This window comes from Dipteris shenzhenensis, chromosome 7, assembly GCF_047967505.1.
Source record: "Dipteris shenzhenensis isolate YYH24624 ecotype China chromosome 7, Dip_SZ_1.0, whole genome shotgun sequence".
In the NCBI taxonomy this organism is placed as follows: Eukaryota; Viridiplantae; Streptophyta; class Polypodiopsida; order Gleicheniales; family Dipteridaceae; genus Dipteris; species Dipteris shenzhenensis.
The window spans coordinates 25,237,706-25,256,651 of NC_141602.1; the positions used below are offsets into that span (position 1 = coordinate 25,237,706).

Genomic DNA, 18,946 nt, shown 5'->3' on the forward strand with positions numbered 1-18,946 from the left:
CAATGGACTTCTCGTAAAGGGAAGTATGAAGGTTGGTTGTGCGCAAAGACAAAATGAATTTCCCAACATTTGCAACTTCTAATGGTTGTGCGATTAAAGAATCTACCATTGGTCGATAAAAATTTACTACATTGATGAGAGTGAAGGGGTGGCAGCTTGAAAGTTTAATGAGAATATTTTGATAGTTTTGAGATCTATGATGCATATTTTGATAATGGCTATGGAATTTTATACATCTTAATTTCAAAGATTGCATATTCTTTGCTTTTATGGCTCCCGTTATGGCCTTTCATTACTTTTCGATACATATCACCTCCACGTCTCTTGCTTCCTCATTTTGAACCGACAATAACTTATACTTTGTTTGGATTGTAGGATCTATCATCTATGGTAACTACTTTGCCTATTATCGCTGATGATCATAACATGTCTCTCTAAAACAATGTGATAGCATGAACACAATGGACTATCCATATTTGCCAACCGAGAGATTGGCCATAGACATCATACACTCGTGTGTGTGCCTTTTCCAAGGCAAAGGAGATTTTACCTTTATTAGCACTACCTCCTTAGTGCTATATTAGAAGATTGACACTATTTTTACATGTAATTTTTAAAAAATTTAACTAAGTTATGCTTAAATGGATATCATCTTACAAAAATTACCTTTTAAGGACCCCGACTCCGTTTAAAAAATCGTTTGCTTTCTCTTTTGCACTTGCTTTACCACGAGGGTAAAGGGGCCAGTCTTGTGCACCCCTATTTTTTCCATAGTGTAAGGGGTTGCGTCTATGGTTTTTTTGATCTTTTTCAAAATGTAGGAGCATCGCATGAATGGAAATAGAGAAAGGATATAATTTTTCAAAGAAAAATGAGGAATACAAATTTAGCTTGGGGGAAAACCCACATACCCAATACTAAAGGCACTGCTGGGTAACTTCATAAGAGCTTGACACCTAAGCATATTTTCCCTTCTTCATTGACATTTTAAAGGCACCCACTTCTTTACTAGCCCCTTTACCTATACTAAGGGCCTTATGTCATGGAAGGGAAATAGCTATTTCTGTGCTGTGCGAAATGCACCATGAGAAATAGAGGGGAAATACGTGGGAGCATGGGAAATAGCACTCCATGCTCTAGACCTCAAGGAGCTATTTCCCACACTCTTGAGAACCATTGCTTTATAGCATGTCTAAGTTTCCCTTGGATCCTAAGGGAAAAACATGCTTTTTGATGTGAAAAGCATCGTCCATGACATAAGCCCCTTGAGTGTGGGACACGTGAAACGTGTGTGAAGAGAGACTTCCAGTTCACGGGAACTGGACATTCACCCAACGACCACCTTCCCACCATCTTTTCACAGCGATTGCAAGCTTTCCTCATCCTCCATTTCCCCTGATTGATGATCCACCTTAGCACAGCACACATTCAAAGACGTTTCATCCTTCATGGGAGACTCTTCCCAATGGTCTGCCGTGCAGTGACCTGAGCTTCCCAGCGTTTTGACGAATGCTAGCTTTTCCAGCTGCTTTTTTGCGAAGGGGTCTGAGGAATCGCCTGCTTTTCCCCTTGGCTTTGCTTCTTTGCTAGATGTCCTGCACTCGCTTTTCCATTGCATTTTCCCATCTAGCCACCACGTCGGGCATTGACGACCATGGGAGATATCCAGCATCGTCCCCCATCAGTCGACTTACAGCTGCCTTCACTTTGCAATCTAATCACATCTAAATGACAGTGGTATTTCATAACTCGGAAGGCGTTTAAATCATCTTTAGTGGCATTATTATCCTCCCTTTTGCTTATGAAGCACATCAGTTCGCCAGCGGCATTGGTGCCTTCGCTAGGCCCTGCCATTCTTAAACCTTGCAGGTTTATTACCTCAAAACACCTTTTATCCACCTCCAGATTGAAGAAATTATACAGCAAGCCTTGTGTTTTGTTAGGGTGTCCTCCAAACTCTTACCGAAAAGGGAAGAGACTGAACACATTTGTAGAGCTATTCCCTACTGGAACCCGCCAGTTTTCATCTAGCACTTACTCTTGCTCGGGTTCATGCTTAAATTATAACGGGTATTGGAGGTTGCAGCACAGGCCTTGCCTTGTTTCTCATCTTTCTTGTGCTTCATGCTCTGATATTGGTAGAAACCGTGTTTCGCGCATTTGCTGTGTGAGATCTGGCCTTTTCCCAAATTCTGCACACCTAGCAAGGCTTTTGTCCTCTGATCAATTTCTCGGGAAAAAAACCAAACACTTTGTTGGTATTCATTCCCAGCAAGAAGATGCAACTACAGGAGAACCAGAATGGAAGAATACTGCCTCTTCAGAAAATAATGAACACTTACAGGAACGGGAGAAGCTGTCAGTGGTTGCTCCAATTGTCGAAAAGGTGCAAATCGCAAACCAATGTATACAACCCGATCAAGGTGCTATTTCAAGCACACAAGGACCAGTTTCTCCAAGCCACCCGACGCTAGGTAATACTGCATCATCTGCTGGTACTCCAACAGGAAATGTTTATGAAGAAAGCCCTATAGAAAAGGAGGCATGGGAACTTCTCAGGAATGCTACGGTGTTCTATTGTGGGAGTCCACTTGGAACAATTGCAGCAAACGATCCTACTGATCCAAGTCCCTTGAATTATGATCAAGTTTTTATCCGGGATTTTATCCCTTCAGCTATTGCTTTCTTACTCAAAGGGGAGACGGAAATTGTCAGAAATTTCATTCTAAATACTCTTCAGCTACAGGTAGGTGTGTCCTCAAGTTTAAAATTGCCATGGCTTCCTGTTTCTTCATGATTGTGTTGTCTATCATAATTAGGTGATCTGCTTCCAAGTCACATAATAGAAAACAAACAGATGATAAATTTGCACATGTTTAGACACCTTTGTACTTGATAAGACCCACAGTTTCAATTGAGATTTTGGTTTCTTATTAGTGCAACTATTTTGTGTTGCAGTGAGGCCTACGAGTGTGTTATACAGAAAATCAGCTCCCCCATCCTGCTAATAATTGTCCAGCCTATCCTCATTCTGATCCATTCAGAATATATGCAGACACATGCAGGGCATTGCACATCACCGCCGCTCAGATCCACAGTTTCAACTGAAATTTTGGTATTAGTGCCACTGTTTTGAGTTGCAGTGAGGCCAAGAGTGTGTTAATACAGAAAATCAGCTCCACCAAATGCATCAATTAAGAGTGATGTCCTGGTAATAATAATGCAGCCTATTCTCATTCTGATCGCTTCAGAATATATGCAGACACATGTAGGGCATTGCACATCATCTCAATTACTAGGAAACCCTAGGGAAGTGATGCTGACAAGTTAGGCTGAGTGCCAAGCCATCAAATAGATGGGGAAGCTTTGCTGGAAACGTACACAATAGGAATTTCATATTACCTATGGAAGTCACTACAGTGGGATCACCATGTCAAAGTGAATTAGGTCTGTATAGATAATAGCATCAAGATGCAATATTGTACAAGGAAAGTTTTCATGAGCTCCCCTGCCTTCTTGCTGATCCCGTTTCCTCCCATTCCTGCCATCCCACTCAGCCCATGAGAGACCTGCTCATCTTTTTGAGCTCGTGGCTCTCCCTTCTGCACCTGTCACTTTCCCCACTATACTTTTTGCCTCAGTTTTCCCCTCCCACCTCAACTGCTGCTAGCAGGATCCTCCCGCTGGGTGAATGCCATACGGCATGCCCTTGTGCTCACAGTTCGCCAATCCCATAGGACTGTGTGCCGAGCCTCAGCCCCCTCGATGGGCTGTGCACCGTGTGTATAGACCTAGAGCAGGTGAAAGAGTGCAGAATATCAATGAACCATATGTTGACATGGTATCTTCGTGATCTAGATGTGATGGCTCAGACACTTCTCCAGAGTTACCCCATATACCTCGGACCTGTTTTCTTCATACCTTGGTACCATGGTTTCACCATAAATGACATGTAGAAATGTCATCAAATGCTGAGGTACTCCATGACCTCGCAGTTGCCGAGCAGGCCATAGGAGTACAGGACTATCCTCTCTTCAATAGGTGCCACATTTGGAAACATCTTGGAGCCCTCTAGGACAGCAGCTACAATTATCATGGATGATGGGTGCAGAAGGTCATCATGGACCCCTCCGCCCTACCCTCTGGCATCTCTTTGGACCCTTTCCAAAGGGGTGGTGCTATAATGGGTGGAGGTCACTAGGCTCCCAAGACAATGTCATCTGGGCCATGTTTGCCAAGGTTTGTTGGCTGTCTGATGGTGAGTCAAGGCCACAGCAACAGGAGCCCACCCAACACCTTCCTCCCCCGCCACCGGTGGCACGAGTTTCAGACTCTCATGTTCCTCCAAGAATGGCTTGGATGCCCGTCCAGAACTAGAGAAAGAGACATTGCGCAAAGAAAAATGTAAAAATAAGAGCTAGAAGATGAAACTAGGCAGGGAAGCACATGGGGTCACCCATTTGGATATGAACCCTCCCCCTCCTCTGCAGACTCAGGGAAGAGGACATGGAGAGGAGACCCCCTTCGAGGCATCCATCTAGCCTATAGAAGGACCACATGTACAGGAACCAACGGAGGCATGGATGTCCCATGTTGGTAGGACTTACCTCCTTTCTCTCCTTGGTAGTGCAGGCAGGTCCTCCACTACCAAGCCCTCTGACATGCACACCAACTCATGATGATTCCTCCCCCACTCTATCAGCTCTTCTAGGGGTACCTCCCCCACTCTTTCATCTCTTCCAAGGGTACCTACCTCCCCTCCACCCTCTCCAGCTCCCACAAAGGAGTCAGTATCTACCCCCTCTCCTCCCTCCACTGCACCCTTTTCTCCGTTAGCATCTCTCCCAACTCCCGAATTGGTTCTGACACTAGTCCTCTCCGGTGTCCTTATCGAGATCCATGTTCTCTCTCCCCCACTCCCCCCTAGTCCCCCTCCCCCTTCCCCCCCTTGGACCTACGATCCCCCCTCGAACCTTGCCCCCCCCCTCCCCCCGAGGTTTCTCTTACATGAAAACTTGTTTACTCCTAGCTTAACATCGAATCACGGGTGCTGGCACGTAGAATCACCTCCCAGCCAATCTCGGTGGTCGTAAGTTCTCTCTTCTTTCAAATCGTTACGTTGAAGCTTTTTTCTTACTTGATTTCCACCAAGCCCCAAAATTCCCTAGATGGATCTAGTATGCCACATGTCTTCATTTTAGGGTCCTTCCTTAATGCATCAATTACCCCTCTCTTGGGATATCATTAAAACCATTTGCCCCTTGGCACATTTCATGCATTTAGGTCCCTTAGCCATAGATCCACCTAGTCTAGTGCCATATCACCCTCACCAAGGACCTTGACCTTGATTCCTTTTTTATCATTTACATGAAGCCCAAACAAATATAATACAAACATTGATCCTTTAAAGGAAAATGCCGACTAATCCTTCCGAGGTCATGTTACCTCGACTTGAGCGTAACATTCCTTCCCTCTTCAGGCATCAGCGTCCTCGATGATAAAGTCTGGGAATACTATCCGTAACTGGTATACGGATTCCCAGGTAGCTTTTGATAGAGGTAAACCATGCCATGCAACCAACACCGTGGGTATCTTCCGATTGCCTACTCGCATCATTCCTCGGTCCAGGATTCCTATTGGTTTGTGTCTTGCATTATCCTCTATCTCCTGAAATAAAACAACACCCTCGATTAGTGAGTCACCTGTATGTAAAAATGAGAAACATGAAACACTGGGTGCACCTTGCAACCCTATGGCAATTCTAATTTATAGGCTACCTTGCCTATTCTTTTTAGAACTAACCATGGCCCATAAAATCGAGGTGATAACTTAGCACACTCTCCTGCAGTCAAAGACTTAGAGTGCGAAGGAACTTTGAGAAAAACATTTTCTCCTTCCTTAAATTCTCTAGCGGATCGGTTTTCATCTGCATACGCCTTAGCTCTATCCATAGCTTGGCGGATGTTAGCTCTCGCAAGTGCTAGCATCTCCCGCATCTGAACCACAAAGTTCGCGGCACTAGGCACTTTCTGAGGTACTCCAACTATAGTTGGATTCGCTGGTCTATAACCATAGTTCAGCTCAAAAGGACTGAACCCTGTAGAGGAATGTTTTCTATCATTATAGGCAAATTCTAACAATGGCAACCACTTGTCCCATGTATGTTGCCTCATGACACATATGCTCTAAGCATATCCTCTAAAATTTGCTTGATTCTTTCCGTCTGACCGTCCGTTTCTGGATGATTCCCACTACTCATTCCCAACTCAGTCCTTAGTGTCTCAAACACCGCAGTCCAAAAATGACCGGTAAATTAGACATCTCTGTCTGACACTATGGATTTGGGTAATCCATGCAAACGAAATATATGTCTAATAAACAAATCCGCCACTTGCGGGGCACTAACAAACTCTCTAGTTGGAATGAAGTGAGCCATCTTGGTAAGATGATTAACCACCACAATGATAGAATCATATCCACCGTGTGTCATAGGTAGACCTACAATAAAGTCCATGGAAATGGTCTCTCACCTACCTAGTGGTATTTCCAAGGGTTGTAAAAGTCCGGGTAGCTTCACCCGCTCTGCCTTACTTACCTGACACGAAAAACAACGCATCACATATTCATGAATATGCTTTTTCATCTTTGGCCAAAGGAAATCTCGCTTCACGAGATCATATGTCTTCTTGACTCCTAGATGTCCCGCACATCGGCTATCATGGCATTGTTGAATGACTCTCTGCCTGATATCATTCTGATTAGGTACTACTACCTTGCCATTTCTTTTCAGCATACCATCCCTTATGGCATATCTTGCATAAGTTTGGCCTTTTCTGGATGCCAGGTCATCCTTTTCCCCGGGTTTTAAAACATGAGCCTTAGGCCAAAGGCTCTGGACGAACTCGTCCACCTTTTGAGTTTCTCTAATCTCGATCATTAGAGCAGTTTCTAATACCGTGAAACTCATATTATGCATAATGTGTGACAACGCATCAACAACTTTATTATCCTTTCCTCTTCGGTACCGAATCGTCAAGTTAAACTCCTGCATGAGTTCTGCTCACCTAGCTTGGCGGCCTCTCAAGTCAGGTTGTTTACAAAAATGTTTCAGAGTATCATGATCAACATCAACATAAAACTCTGACTCATGCAAATAATGTCTCCATGTTTTCAGAGCATGGACAACATCATACAACTCTAATTCATGAGTTGGCCAATTTCGTTGAGAGGGAGAAAGCTTCTTGCTTTCAAAGGCTACTGGCCTTCCCTCTTGGAGGAGAACTGCTCCTACTGTAATGCCACTTGCATCGGTTTCAAGGAAAAACGGTTTCTGGGGATTAACTATTTTTAACACCGGTCCTGAGACCACAGCTTGTTTTATGGTGTTAAAACTTTCTTGTTGATTCTGTCTCCATATAAAAGGTACTTTATCTGAGGTCAGATCAGTCAATGGCGATACTATTTCGGAATATCCTTTGATATGCCTTCGATAAAATTAGACAAATCCCAAGAATGATCGCAAGGCGGTCGAACTCTGAGGGATTGGCCAAGTCAGTATCGTAGCCACTTTCTTTGAATCCATTTCTACCCCCTCAGGAGTAATTATGAATCCTAAATATTCAAGTCTTATCATACATAATATAGTTTTCTTTTTATTTACATAAAGACTGGCTTTCCTTAAAGTACTGAACACTATTCTTAAGTGTTCATGATGCTCAGTAATACTTTTAATGAATACCAGAATATCGTCAATAAAATGTACTATAAACTTTTCGATATACGGACGTAGTAAATCGTTCATAAGCATGACAAATGTAGCTGGAGCATTGGTAAGTTCAAAGGGCATTACCAAAAACTCATAATGTCCAAACCTGCTTCTAAAAGCAGTTTTATACACATCCTCGGCTCTAATACGGATCTGATGGTAGCCACATTTAAGATCTATCTTACTGAAAATTATGGCCCCATGTAATACATCTAGCAAATCATCGATCCGAGCCATCGAATACATGTGCTTAATAGTGATATTATTCAATGCTCTGTAATCTATATAGAGGCGAAAAGTATCATCTTTCTTCTTCTTTAATATCACTGGCGAAGCAAAAGGTGAGAAACTTGGTTGAATCTGCCCCAACTTGAGGTATTCTTCCAGTTGTCTTCGCACCTCCACCTCTTAAATAAAACTCAACCTATAGGGAGATCTATTTACAGGTTCTGTCCCCGGGATTAGTTCAATCTTATGCTGAACATTCCGCTCTGGAGGTAATCCATAAGGTAGTTCATCCCTAAAACAATCAGAGAACTCCTCTGCTATTTGATCAGCTAGCTTGGCCATCTCTCCATTTTGAGCAACATCAGTACTAGCTAAAGAATCATCAATCGGCTCTACCGATGCTGTACAAAGAAACCAAAACTGTTCTTGAGCTTTTCGAATTTCCATTACGGAAACCAACAGTCCTTGAGGTATATGCTTTTCACCTCGTAAGACATACAGCACATCATTCATTTTGAATCGATAAATGTGCTTTTTCCAATCTATGGCTGGATTCTTCCTAGAATGCCAAGCCTTACCCAGGGCTATGTCTGCATGAGCAAGCTTAGTCATTTCAAAATCAAGCTTCTCAGCATAGTCTTGAATTCGAAGCTCCAGCTGGGTAACCCTTTGGTCCCATACTTCAGTTGAACTTCCATCTGCCATTCTGACTGTATATGCATAATCAGATAGGCTAGTCTTTAGTTTCAGCCTATTTACAAGCTTGGAGTTAATTACATTGTGCGTTGACGCTGAGTCAAATAACACAATGACATCATGATTAGCTACTTTTTCATCTTAATTAACTCCGTATCATTAAAGGCTGTATACCCCGTTGCTGCGGGCTTTGACAGGATATTATCAGACGCACTAGTTACTAACTTAGCAACAGACACACATAACAAAAAACGTATTGACCTTTGAGAAGATCCCGCTAGCTGAATCTGCATCTGTTCTGCTCTGGGACTTCCCTCCATTTCCACGTCGCATTCTGAGACCACCATCTTAGCCATCCGACGATCCTTGTTTCATGGACAATCTTTCCACTGATGAGGCTAAAGGCAATCAAAACACAAGCCTTCTCTCCTCGCTTTTTTCCTTTGCTCTGGGTTCAAAGAAGACTTCGACCAAGCCCGGGCTGCCATTGGTGTTACTTTTCTTTTCATTCCAATGGTGGTACTTGATTTTGGAGTCTCAACTGGTTTCGCCTGCTTGGCTTGACCACTAGGCTGTGAGGCACTCCCTTTGCTAATCCACTTCTTCTTAAACACGGTTTTCTTCGGGTACCCATACTGAGTCCCAACCTGCATAAACCCACTTGGTCTGTTCTCTTTTGCATCCTCATAGTTCAAGGCTATGGCAATTGCTTCATCTAGTGTTACCATAAATCTCTATCCTAACCACTACTGCAGATCACGGGAGTAGCACCTCTCTTGTCCACCCAGCCAAACTGCCAAACTTCAAGCATGAGAGAGAGAACTGTTACGAAATCACGTAAATCCCAATTCTTCATTCTCTCACAAGCCTTGACAGACCCCAATTCCCTAGATAGATCTAGATGCCACATGTCATCCATATAGGGCCTTTCTAATGCAACATTTCACCCCTCTCTTGGGATGCATTTAATTCCTTGCCCCTAGGCACATTCTTTGCACTAGGCCCCTGGTCTCAGATCTATCTAGTCCGGTGCTATCAGCCCTCACCTAGGACCTTGACATTAATCCCTCCCGATCATTTACATAAAGCGCAAACACATATATTACAAAGATAGATCCTATAAGGGAAATGTCGACTGATTCTTCCGAGGTCATGCTACCTCGGCTAGAGCGTAACATCTAGCGTGTTCGCATACTTAGCCCGAACTTTCATCCTTATCCGATCATTCAATCCAAAGATAAAATCTTTTACTTGGATTGACTGAGGTAGGGGTTCATCAACCTTTATTACACTTTCTCTGAACTTATCAGTGTATTCTGCCACTAATAAATTTCTCTGACGAAGGTTTCGATACTGATCCCAAGCTCGAGATGCTTCGTCAAGAGGTAGGAAGTGTTTTCTAAATTCCTTTTTAAACTTCTCCCAAGTAGTGGATGCTACTCCATCTTTCTGCTATTTTATCCACCACCTATCCACTGCCTCATTAAACATATGGGTGGCCTTGCGGATTTTCTTCATATCATTCTTGATTTCACAAATGGCGAATGCATCGTCCCATTTGTGTAACCAGGTCTCAATGATATCGGAACTACGGTCAGACATCCGACCAGAATACTCTTCTGGCCTATAATTGGCAATATTAGGCACCTTAGCCCTCCTAGGCTCGACCGTATGAATACTGGACTCCGGTTCCATTGGAGATTTACCTTTCACTTCATGGGATGGTCTAGCAGACATACTATGTACCATTTTCCTGAGCTCAGATTGCCCTACATTTGCTTGTAACTGTTGCGCTAAATTCTGTTGCAAGGCATCTTCTAATATTGCAATTCTGCCAGATAGTGTATGACCTGCTGGGCGTGATATCTGCGGGGTTGGCTAGACTCCCGACTCTACGGGATCCATCCTAGAAGCTTCTTCTTCTACTTCCATTTAGGTCGATGGGTGTTTTTTTTTTTTTTTTTGGGAATAATAATAAAACACCGCTTGAAACTGTATTTACAAATCAAAAGCCCAACTTCCAAATTTACAGCTAACCAGGCATATATTACACTGAAACCAACCCACTTTTCCCTATACTAGGGAAACTCCTGCAATCAGAAATAACTCAAACACAGAGACCAATAAACTTAGAAGGCATAGAAAACTCCCTGGTCATTCATGTTGCATAGAGAGACCAAGTTGTTCTTGCTGTGGCTCAGCTACACCCTCGTTGGACACCCAAAACACCCCAGCTCTCACTTCAACAGTTATCTTCTGTTATCTGCATAATACTTGTTGATAACCGAACTCTCCAAATAATGAAATGTCACAAGTAAGTCTCGTGATCAAATGAAGAGAGCCCTACGTATGAAGCAGCAGCCAACCCAATTCAAAATTACGTAGCTTTTCATCCATGGTTCGGCTTTGGTTCCTGTATGATCGACAAGGAGTATTGAAGCAGCTGCTGGACTCGTTTAGGAATAGAATTGCTTCGCGCATTTGCTCGTAAGGTCGCTTGTTGGCAGATGTTATCACAGGTCGCTCTTCACTGCCACCGGCACGTGTTGGTACTGATCAAAAGCCTCCGTTGCCCAACAGCTAGTGGAAAGCTTCCATCTTGATATTAATCCAAGGCGGAGGCGAGCTGCAGGTTGCACAAGTCCACCGTACCTTGCTAGAGAGTGCCTGCAATAATGGCAATCACCAAATCCTGCGACAGCGTCTCCCACAATATTGCACAGCTAGTCCCTCGATGCGTCCCAGTCATGACCGCTCTGATGTTCAACGTCAACCCAAATTACGAACTGCCCGATGGCCTGAACCAGACGATGCGACAATTTACCAGCTTAGTTTTTTCTCTGATCCCGTAAGACAAAATCCCAGTTCCATATTGTCCGTCGTCAAATCCTTCCTCAATCCAACGTTAGCCTGTCAACTCGACAAGATCCCAAATCTGCGCTCTGATACCAAATCTTACACGAAAACTTGTTTACTCCTAACTTACATCGAATCACGGGCGCTAGCACGTAGAGTCACCTCCCAGCCAATCTCGGTGGTCGTAAGTTCTCTCTTCTTTCAAATCGTTACGTTGAAGCTTTTTTCTTACTTGATTTCCACCAAGACCCAAAATTCCCTAAATGGATCTAGTATGCCACATGTCTTCATTTTAGGGTCCTTCCTTAATGCATCATTTACCCCTCTCTTGGGATATCATTAAAACCATTTGCCCCTTGGCACATTTCATGCATTTAGGTCCCTTAGCCTTAGATCCACCTAGTCTAGTGCCTTCTCCCTAGCCTACCCTCTCTCTCCCTCTCCACCATGCAACTTCATGGACATCCTCATGGGAGCAAAACGGCTACAACAACAGGTGTTGAATGATGTCCTTACCAACTTTAGAATTTTAGGGTCAAGCGAGCATACTCATATTTGTATGCTAGCCAGGGTGCTCCCTTAGTCTGTTTATGGATGCCAAGTCTTTCCTGAGAGCCTTCTCTCTCATCATTAGAGCTTGCTTATACCTTAAGGCTTAGGCTTGCAACACTGTATCACTCGTTTGGATGGTCTTTGCTGTCCAAATATCCCATCCATCTTGTGGGCAGCATGTTAGAAAATACCCAACAGAGGGTACACACAGCGGAACACTTATAGTAATGCCCAGGAGCTCACACAGTGTGGTGTGGGTGTGGAATCACAAACTTCTTTACTTAATGTGCATCACATAGATGTGCAGACTCATCAATAGACAATGAACCAGCTAGATATAGAAGACACCAAAACTTATATATTTCCGTCCAAAACTATGGACACAATACAAAAGAGATAGATCCAGAGTCCCACCAATGGTGTGGCTGATCTAACCACAAGGTCCTTCTCCTATCTGCCAGCTATCTCTAGACTCGAGCCCTCGTGCTCCACCTCGAGCGTCTGTAGACTTTCCGTCTAGTGTGTTCTTCTCCACCTTACTGCCTGTGAATCAGCCTACTCAGAGGTCTAGGACACTAATGCACCAACATCCTGGAACTCACATGCCATGCCTCATAAATAGGCCTATCAAAGCCAATACCTGGCTCCCACAATACATCCCCCTCTTGGCTGCGGGGACTAATTAGAGAACATGGAGCCAAACACCATAAATAAAAAAGTAATATATCATTTTAGGAGAACTATGCAAGGCAGAGAACCTTATTGACTCAGCACACATCATTTTTGGAAACAACCGGGCAGAGTACCCAAAATAGAACATGCTTAGAAAATATATGGATCATCATCTCCATCGTCCTCTAGAGGGAAAGAGAGATGTTGGATTTCAGTAGTAAGAGCATGAACTCGTGTCGAAGGATCGTCATCTTCATCGTCACTTGTGGCGGCTGCAACCCAACTCGCATGGTCCTTAGTTTGCTGTTTGGCAAGCTTCTGGTAGCATCTGTCCTCCATATGACCAAGCTTGTTACAAAGGTGCACTTGAGAGGCTTGAGTGGCTTTGACTTTCCATGTGCTGGTGTAGGCCTGGGTTTCCATCTGCTAGTGGAGACAAGAGCCTCTATAGTATCTGAAGAAGAGATCGGAGAATCTTTGTTCCAGCGATCTTTTTCGAGAAGAAGAGTCACCATATCATCAAAGGTAAACTGAACAACATTTTGATCCCGTATCACTCTACAAAGCCTAAGACCCCATCATAGCTAGGTATCCCCACACTCTAACTGCATTTATATTGAAGAAAACCAGATAGGGTTTAGGGTTTCCGCAAGGCTTTCCACTCGAACTCATCTCTTGGAGGGTGGCTCGGACAAGGTTGCCTGAGAGATGCTGCCACTCTCTTATCAAGCTCCGCATCAATGGCAACTCAATCCCTATGAGAGGGTTCACTGTGAAGATCTGTAGGTGAGATTGTTAGCATTGTCCTCCTATACGGGGCATGTTCCTTAGGAGCCCCTGCTAGAGTAGGAGCTTCCAAGGTTCAGAGGTTGAAGGTAGACCTCTAACAATAAGCTTCCCCACATGGATCTACTCATGTAGAGGTCATCATAAGTTTCAGTGACATTACTTTGCATGGATTTTATACTATCTCAATCACATCATCTTTGCCATGGTAGCGGCACTTTACAGAAAGGGTAGCCACCATATGTAAAGTTTGTGAGAGCGAAGAGTATACACAACTTGAAGAAAGTTCTACAACGCTGAAAATGAATTGCACACTTTTTGAAATACAAAGAAGTATGTAATTATAAAGAACTCTAAACTCTAGACTAAGATTAAGACCTCGAGCGACATGGCATGGTCCAAATGTACACTGCAAAAAAATATAATTACACCCATATGGAGGACCCTAGGCCCCTTCAATGAGCTAGAGTCTAATTCTAGATCTGAACTCTACATATCATCTAGGACCCTATACACTAGTTACACTTGTTCAAACCTATTGTAGACTCAATGTTACAAACCCTAAGTGCATGAATCAATCCATGGCGGGTATAGCGCAACAATCTTGCCACAATGCAAAATGGTTGTAGGAGTCTGGCTTGATTTTTATAGATTGCATCATCATCAGTCCTCCTTGAAAAAGAAATCTATGATGTGTATCAAGGAGATACATGCATAAGAAATATTTCTCCTTTGGTAAAGCTTGATATGTAGGCTAGACTATCCTTGGTAGAATAATAGATCACTTGGACCATCTACTTTTCAAGGTAATATATGATATCAATGTGCTTAGTCTTGGGAGAGAAAGCCCTAGGACATTGGGAGGGCCTTGAGGTCCTCATGAAGCTCTCCATTAGTTTCTATGCTCATCATACTCGGAGAAACTACCGAGGGGTGTGGGCCCACACCTACTCCTTGGTCCACATTTGTGGATCTACTCTTTTGCCTAGGGTTAGGAAATTGTAGACATATCTAGGAATTCCTTGGGGTCGAGCGGAGCTTCCCCTCCTCATTTCTCAACTTTTGAAGATTGGGACTTGTAGTCTTAAAAAATCCTAGCCATCTTGTCCTTTTGCTAAACCTAGCTAGCCCACAATGAATGGTACAAATACTCTACCCACTTGGCCTCGGTCTCTTACACCCACCTTTGGACTAGCCTCTGCCTAAGGAAGATCTCCTATTTCTTTTGGTTGTTATCTCATGGAGGGCTGCCAGGAGGACCACAGCTTGAGTAAATGAGAGTAGATAGGACATATCAAGCAATGCTCCTAGCTAGGATGCAACGTACCCATTGGGACTTCACTTGGAGCATGGCAGCTTGGTTGACAGAGGGATGACACACTTTTCCTATCGAGATGGTCTCTGCAACCTACATGATAGATAGGCTGAGTGGCACTCACATCATCCCTCACTTTCAGCAACTAGTGTTCTCTCCAGAGAATGACGCCGGGAGACAATGGCCAACATCACAGCTTGGAATATCTAGGTAGCGTGCTGCAGTGTAGTGATGGAGCGGTAGCACATTCAGCCTGCAACAGCCTCATCAACATTTGGTGTGATATAATCTACACCCTACGGGACACATGGGATCAAGATACAAAGGGATCTAGGAAGACCGATGAAAGGCGGGAGTGTTTCTGCAAGGGATGGCCTGCAAGCATTTTTGGCATTCCCATAGATTGAGGAATCCATTGGTTGCATAGCCCCCACCATGGTTGTTGGCACCTGTTTCTGGGACCCCTTGATTGGTCAAGTGTCCCATGGATTGCTGATTTGTATCATTTTATCAAATTTTCTAATAAAATACTATTTTCTTTGTATTGAAAATTTAACAAATGGTGACCTCTGCATACGATTTGCTGAAATAGATGGTTGGATGTTTTGCTAAGTCCCAAGTACTCATATGAGGGCTCACAAGTGGGCAGGTGACCCTTATATTCCAACACCCCCTCTCACCAATCCACATTGGGCCCACACCCACATGTCGATGTACACGCTCCATCATCTTCCTCAAAAAAGCTCTCTGAAACAAGTCGAGGATGTTAGCTTCATCTGATCATATCCTAACCACAATGACCATGAACAATCGCATCCAGTATGGGGCATTGGTACACTCTACAAACACTACTCCTAAAGCAATCTACTGAAAGATCCAGAAAAACATAATGAAAACACATACCCAATTATTTCAGTGTAGTGATGCTTGCCATCAAAGCAAGCCAGGTACCTCCCAAAAGTACCATGCTCTTTCGTGCCTTTGTGGTTACCCTGTAGCCATGGCCCTAGTGGTCTCTTGCTCACCAAGCTCCATCTCTAGGTGTGCTCCTCCATTTTTTTAAGGTGGTACTGGACTAGTCCTCAGATCCCATGACTGAGCAACATCCTCCTATAGTCATAATCTATGCACCACTATTTGATGCATGCTATGAACACTATCACCCCTAGCTCTGCATACTCTGTCTCAATGCGACATGGCGTCACTAAGAAGAGTTTCTCGGTTACCGCATTGGTGCTGTGTCGGATTGGTCCTCCTTTGCTTAGTCAGTCGTCTTCTTTCTGTGATGTTTAGTAAAGTGTCAAGGCATGTCACAATAGAAGCATGTCTTCTGATTCTTCCTCTTCTCCTTGTTTTCACCATCAAAAGAGTCCCCTCCATCATTCTTGGCATTCTTCATTTTCGACGGTTTCTCTTTTCCAATCTTGCTTTGGGCTATGAGAGTGTTCTCGTCGCCATCGTCAATTCCATCATATAGCTTCATCTCGGCTTCTTCTTGAAAAGCAATAGCGGCCCCAACTCCTTGAACATGATTGGCCTTGTCCGTTCTTCAATAGTGAGAGTCGTCACCAACCCTTGGTAGCCTCGAGAGCTTGCTAACCAAAAGCATAGCCTATTGAGTGTTATCCACCCTATGGACACTTTCTGAGATTTGTTTCCTTAGAATCTTTGCCTTCACAAGGAAGCCATGGGCTCACTCTCCTTTATCTATCTTCAAGTTGAACAATCGAATTTGAAGTGTTCTTGGTTTCATAAAGATCCTATAAGACTGTCCACACATCGACAAGTTTCGGCACTGTGCCTTCCGTGCCCCAAATGCCACTTGTATATCTGTTAGATCGATCGTCCTAATGTTCACGCGCTTAGCTGTCTTTGGGGCGATCACAATGTGCGTAGCCCCCGAGTCAATCATCACCCTTTGAGGGATGTCATTCATTTGTCCGTCGACATAGATGTTGGGGATTCCTGTTGCCACTGTGGCAGCCATGCACCTCACAATTACCTTGCATGCCCCTATCCTAGGCTGTTCCTCCATTTGTGATATGTCCCTCTCTTCAATCTCCGTGGTTTTTACTCCCCCTCCCATGTCGTCATGATCCTCGGCTTCCTCACCTGGGCCAATACGATGTGGGGCCTCCCAAGTCTGCCATGTTCCGGCTGTCCTTCACATAGTGATCTTTCCCACATTCAAAGCAACCCCTTGTCTGGACCTGTCTAGTGCTGGACAAGCTGGCACCTCTACCAACGAAGCCGCCTCTCAGGTTTCGGGGAACCATCGCTCCACTAAAGCTCAGCTATGTCCATGGAGAAACAGCCAGTCCTACTTCTTTCTTATCCAACAAGTGGGAAGATACAAGGTACAAGAAGTATATCCACTGCTTTCCTACTATGTGAGCCACACCCTTATCTTACAATTTTGACTACACAAGTCATAAGCAACTTATGCCCCAAATTTCATATATTTTTGGCTTCAGGGGCATTGCTCCCGAACCCTTGCCAAGGGGCGCCTAATGCACTGCCCCATCATCAAAGAGCTCGACGTGTCCGTCGCAACGGTGGAGATTCTATGCCATTAAAGCAAGATTTTCCCAGGATGCTTCCAGATGGACACGAAGAAAAAGATAGAGAGAGAAAAAAACTAAGGAGGTACTACCATACCCATTGGAAGATTTTTCTCTCCATGTGACTGACATATCAAGCTTAAATCTGTCAGTGATACCACATGTCATGATATAGGGGACACTTGTGTGGATCCAAAATATATGAAGGGTCCAGGTAATTGTCTTGTAGTAGAACCCACTCCATATCGACTCCAAACAACCTGTGTCAGAATGCTGTTTTAGCTTTAAGACCCTTTAGAGGACGGAGTGGTGATGTATGTGCAACATTTGTTTAGCAGTATGTGGACTAGTAACATACAAGTAGTAGAATGATCAGAAAACCACTAGAGAGAAGAGCTGTTAAAGAGGCCTTTGCCTTGTATCCAAATGCCAGCAGCCAAAATGCAGAGACTTTGCCAAGGTTGAATGAAAAAATCTACATGTTTCATTGCTACATTTTGCACGTATACACTTTTTCTTTTTTCTTTTTGTTGGTTAATTCTGTGTGCATTCGATGGCAACAGCCATATAACTACAAAATATTATGTTGCAAGTAAGTGTTGCCTGCTGTTCTGACAGACAGTATTCTGTTTGACTTTATGATGAAGGCACGTGTCTGAGCTGTCAAGAGTCTCCATCTCTACTTGCTTGCATGGTCATGTCTGTTGAGTTAGTAGACAAGTTAATTCATTCACTTTGTATCCTCTTCTGAACCTAGGGCTAGAACTTTGCTCAAGTATTTTCTTTCCACTTCATAGAAGATTTATTGATTGACTTATATTACTCTAAGCTTCCTTATCAACATCCCTTTTCTAGATGATTACATTTCTGTCCTCAAAGACAAGAAAGTGGACAAGAAGGGCTGATCCTTTGATGGGTCTCCTATATCCATGCTTTATCAACCCTGTAGTCCCCGTACTTCATGTCTCTGGCAGTCCTTGTTTTTCTCCACATCACTGGAGATACCACCTTGCAGTCTTTCTTGTAACGACACCAGCAGAGCATCTTGGAAGTTGTGAACACTTCTTTCACTGAACCTTCACTGCAGTAGGAGCCCCTTTAAGCCTGGTCATTTACCCGAGATGAGTTGTTATTCTCAACTGGCAATTACTGTGCATGAGTGCCGACGCTGATCTCTAGTTTCTCCAGTGGAATGTTTGGAGTCATCCATAATTGATGTTCCATGTAATATCATAATTGCAACATGCATATCTTAGTTAATTTGTACTACAATTTATAAGCCTCTTCTAATTCAAAATTTCACCTGATCTGTAGAGCTGGGAGAAAACTGTGGACTGTTTTAGTCCTGGTCAAGGCCTTATGCCTGCTAGTTTCAAAGTACGCATTGTTTCTCGTGAAGAGAATGATGCTAATGCAACTGAGGAGACTTTGGATCCTGATTTTGGGGAGGCAGCCATTGGACGAGTTGCTCCAGTTGATTCTGGTGAGCACTAGTCTGTGGTCATTGCAACATGT

The 18,946-nt window shown here is 43.7% G+C and overlaps 1 protein-coding gene and 1 long non-coding RNA gene across 4 annotated transcripts in view; one reads left to right on the forward strand and one right to left on the reverse strand.

The window, feature by feature from the left end:
- The first annotated feature begins 1,406 nt into the window (after nt 1–1,406).
- The window catches only part of LOC147900140 (neutral/alkaline invertase 3, chloroplastic-like), a 37,651-nt gene continuing 20,111 nt past the window's right edge, over nt 1,407–18,946 (forward strand). The window contains exons 1-2 of the mRNA XM_087376531.1: nt 1,407–2,746; nt 18,746–18,914. Of these exons, the coding sequence (XP_087232657.1) occupies nt 1,802–2,746; nt 18,746–18,914 (1,114 nt within the window). The 5' untranslated portion in view covers nt 1,407–1,801. The remainder of the gene's footprint in view (nt 2,747–18,745; nt 18,915–18,946) is intronic.
- LOC147900141 (uncharacterized) overlaps nt 5,473–18,946 on the reverse strand; it is a 38,274-nt gene continuing 24,800 nt past the window's right edge. The window contains exon 2 of one of the 3 annotated variants that reach the window (XR_015541272.1): nt 5,473–5,667. This is a non-coding gene — a long non-coding RNA (uncharacterized LOC147900141). Of the gene's footprint in view, nt 5,668–17,431; nt 17,692–18,338; nt 18,927–18,946 lie in introns of those variants that run through there. The other 2 variants (XR_015541274.1, XR_015541273.1) reach the window with 2 other exon arrangements.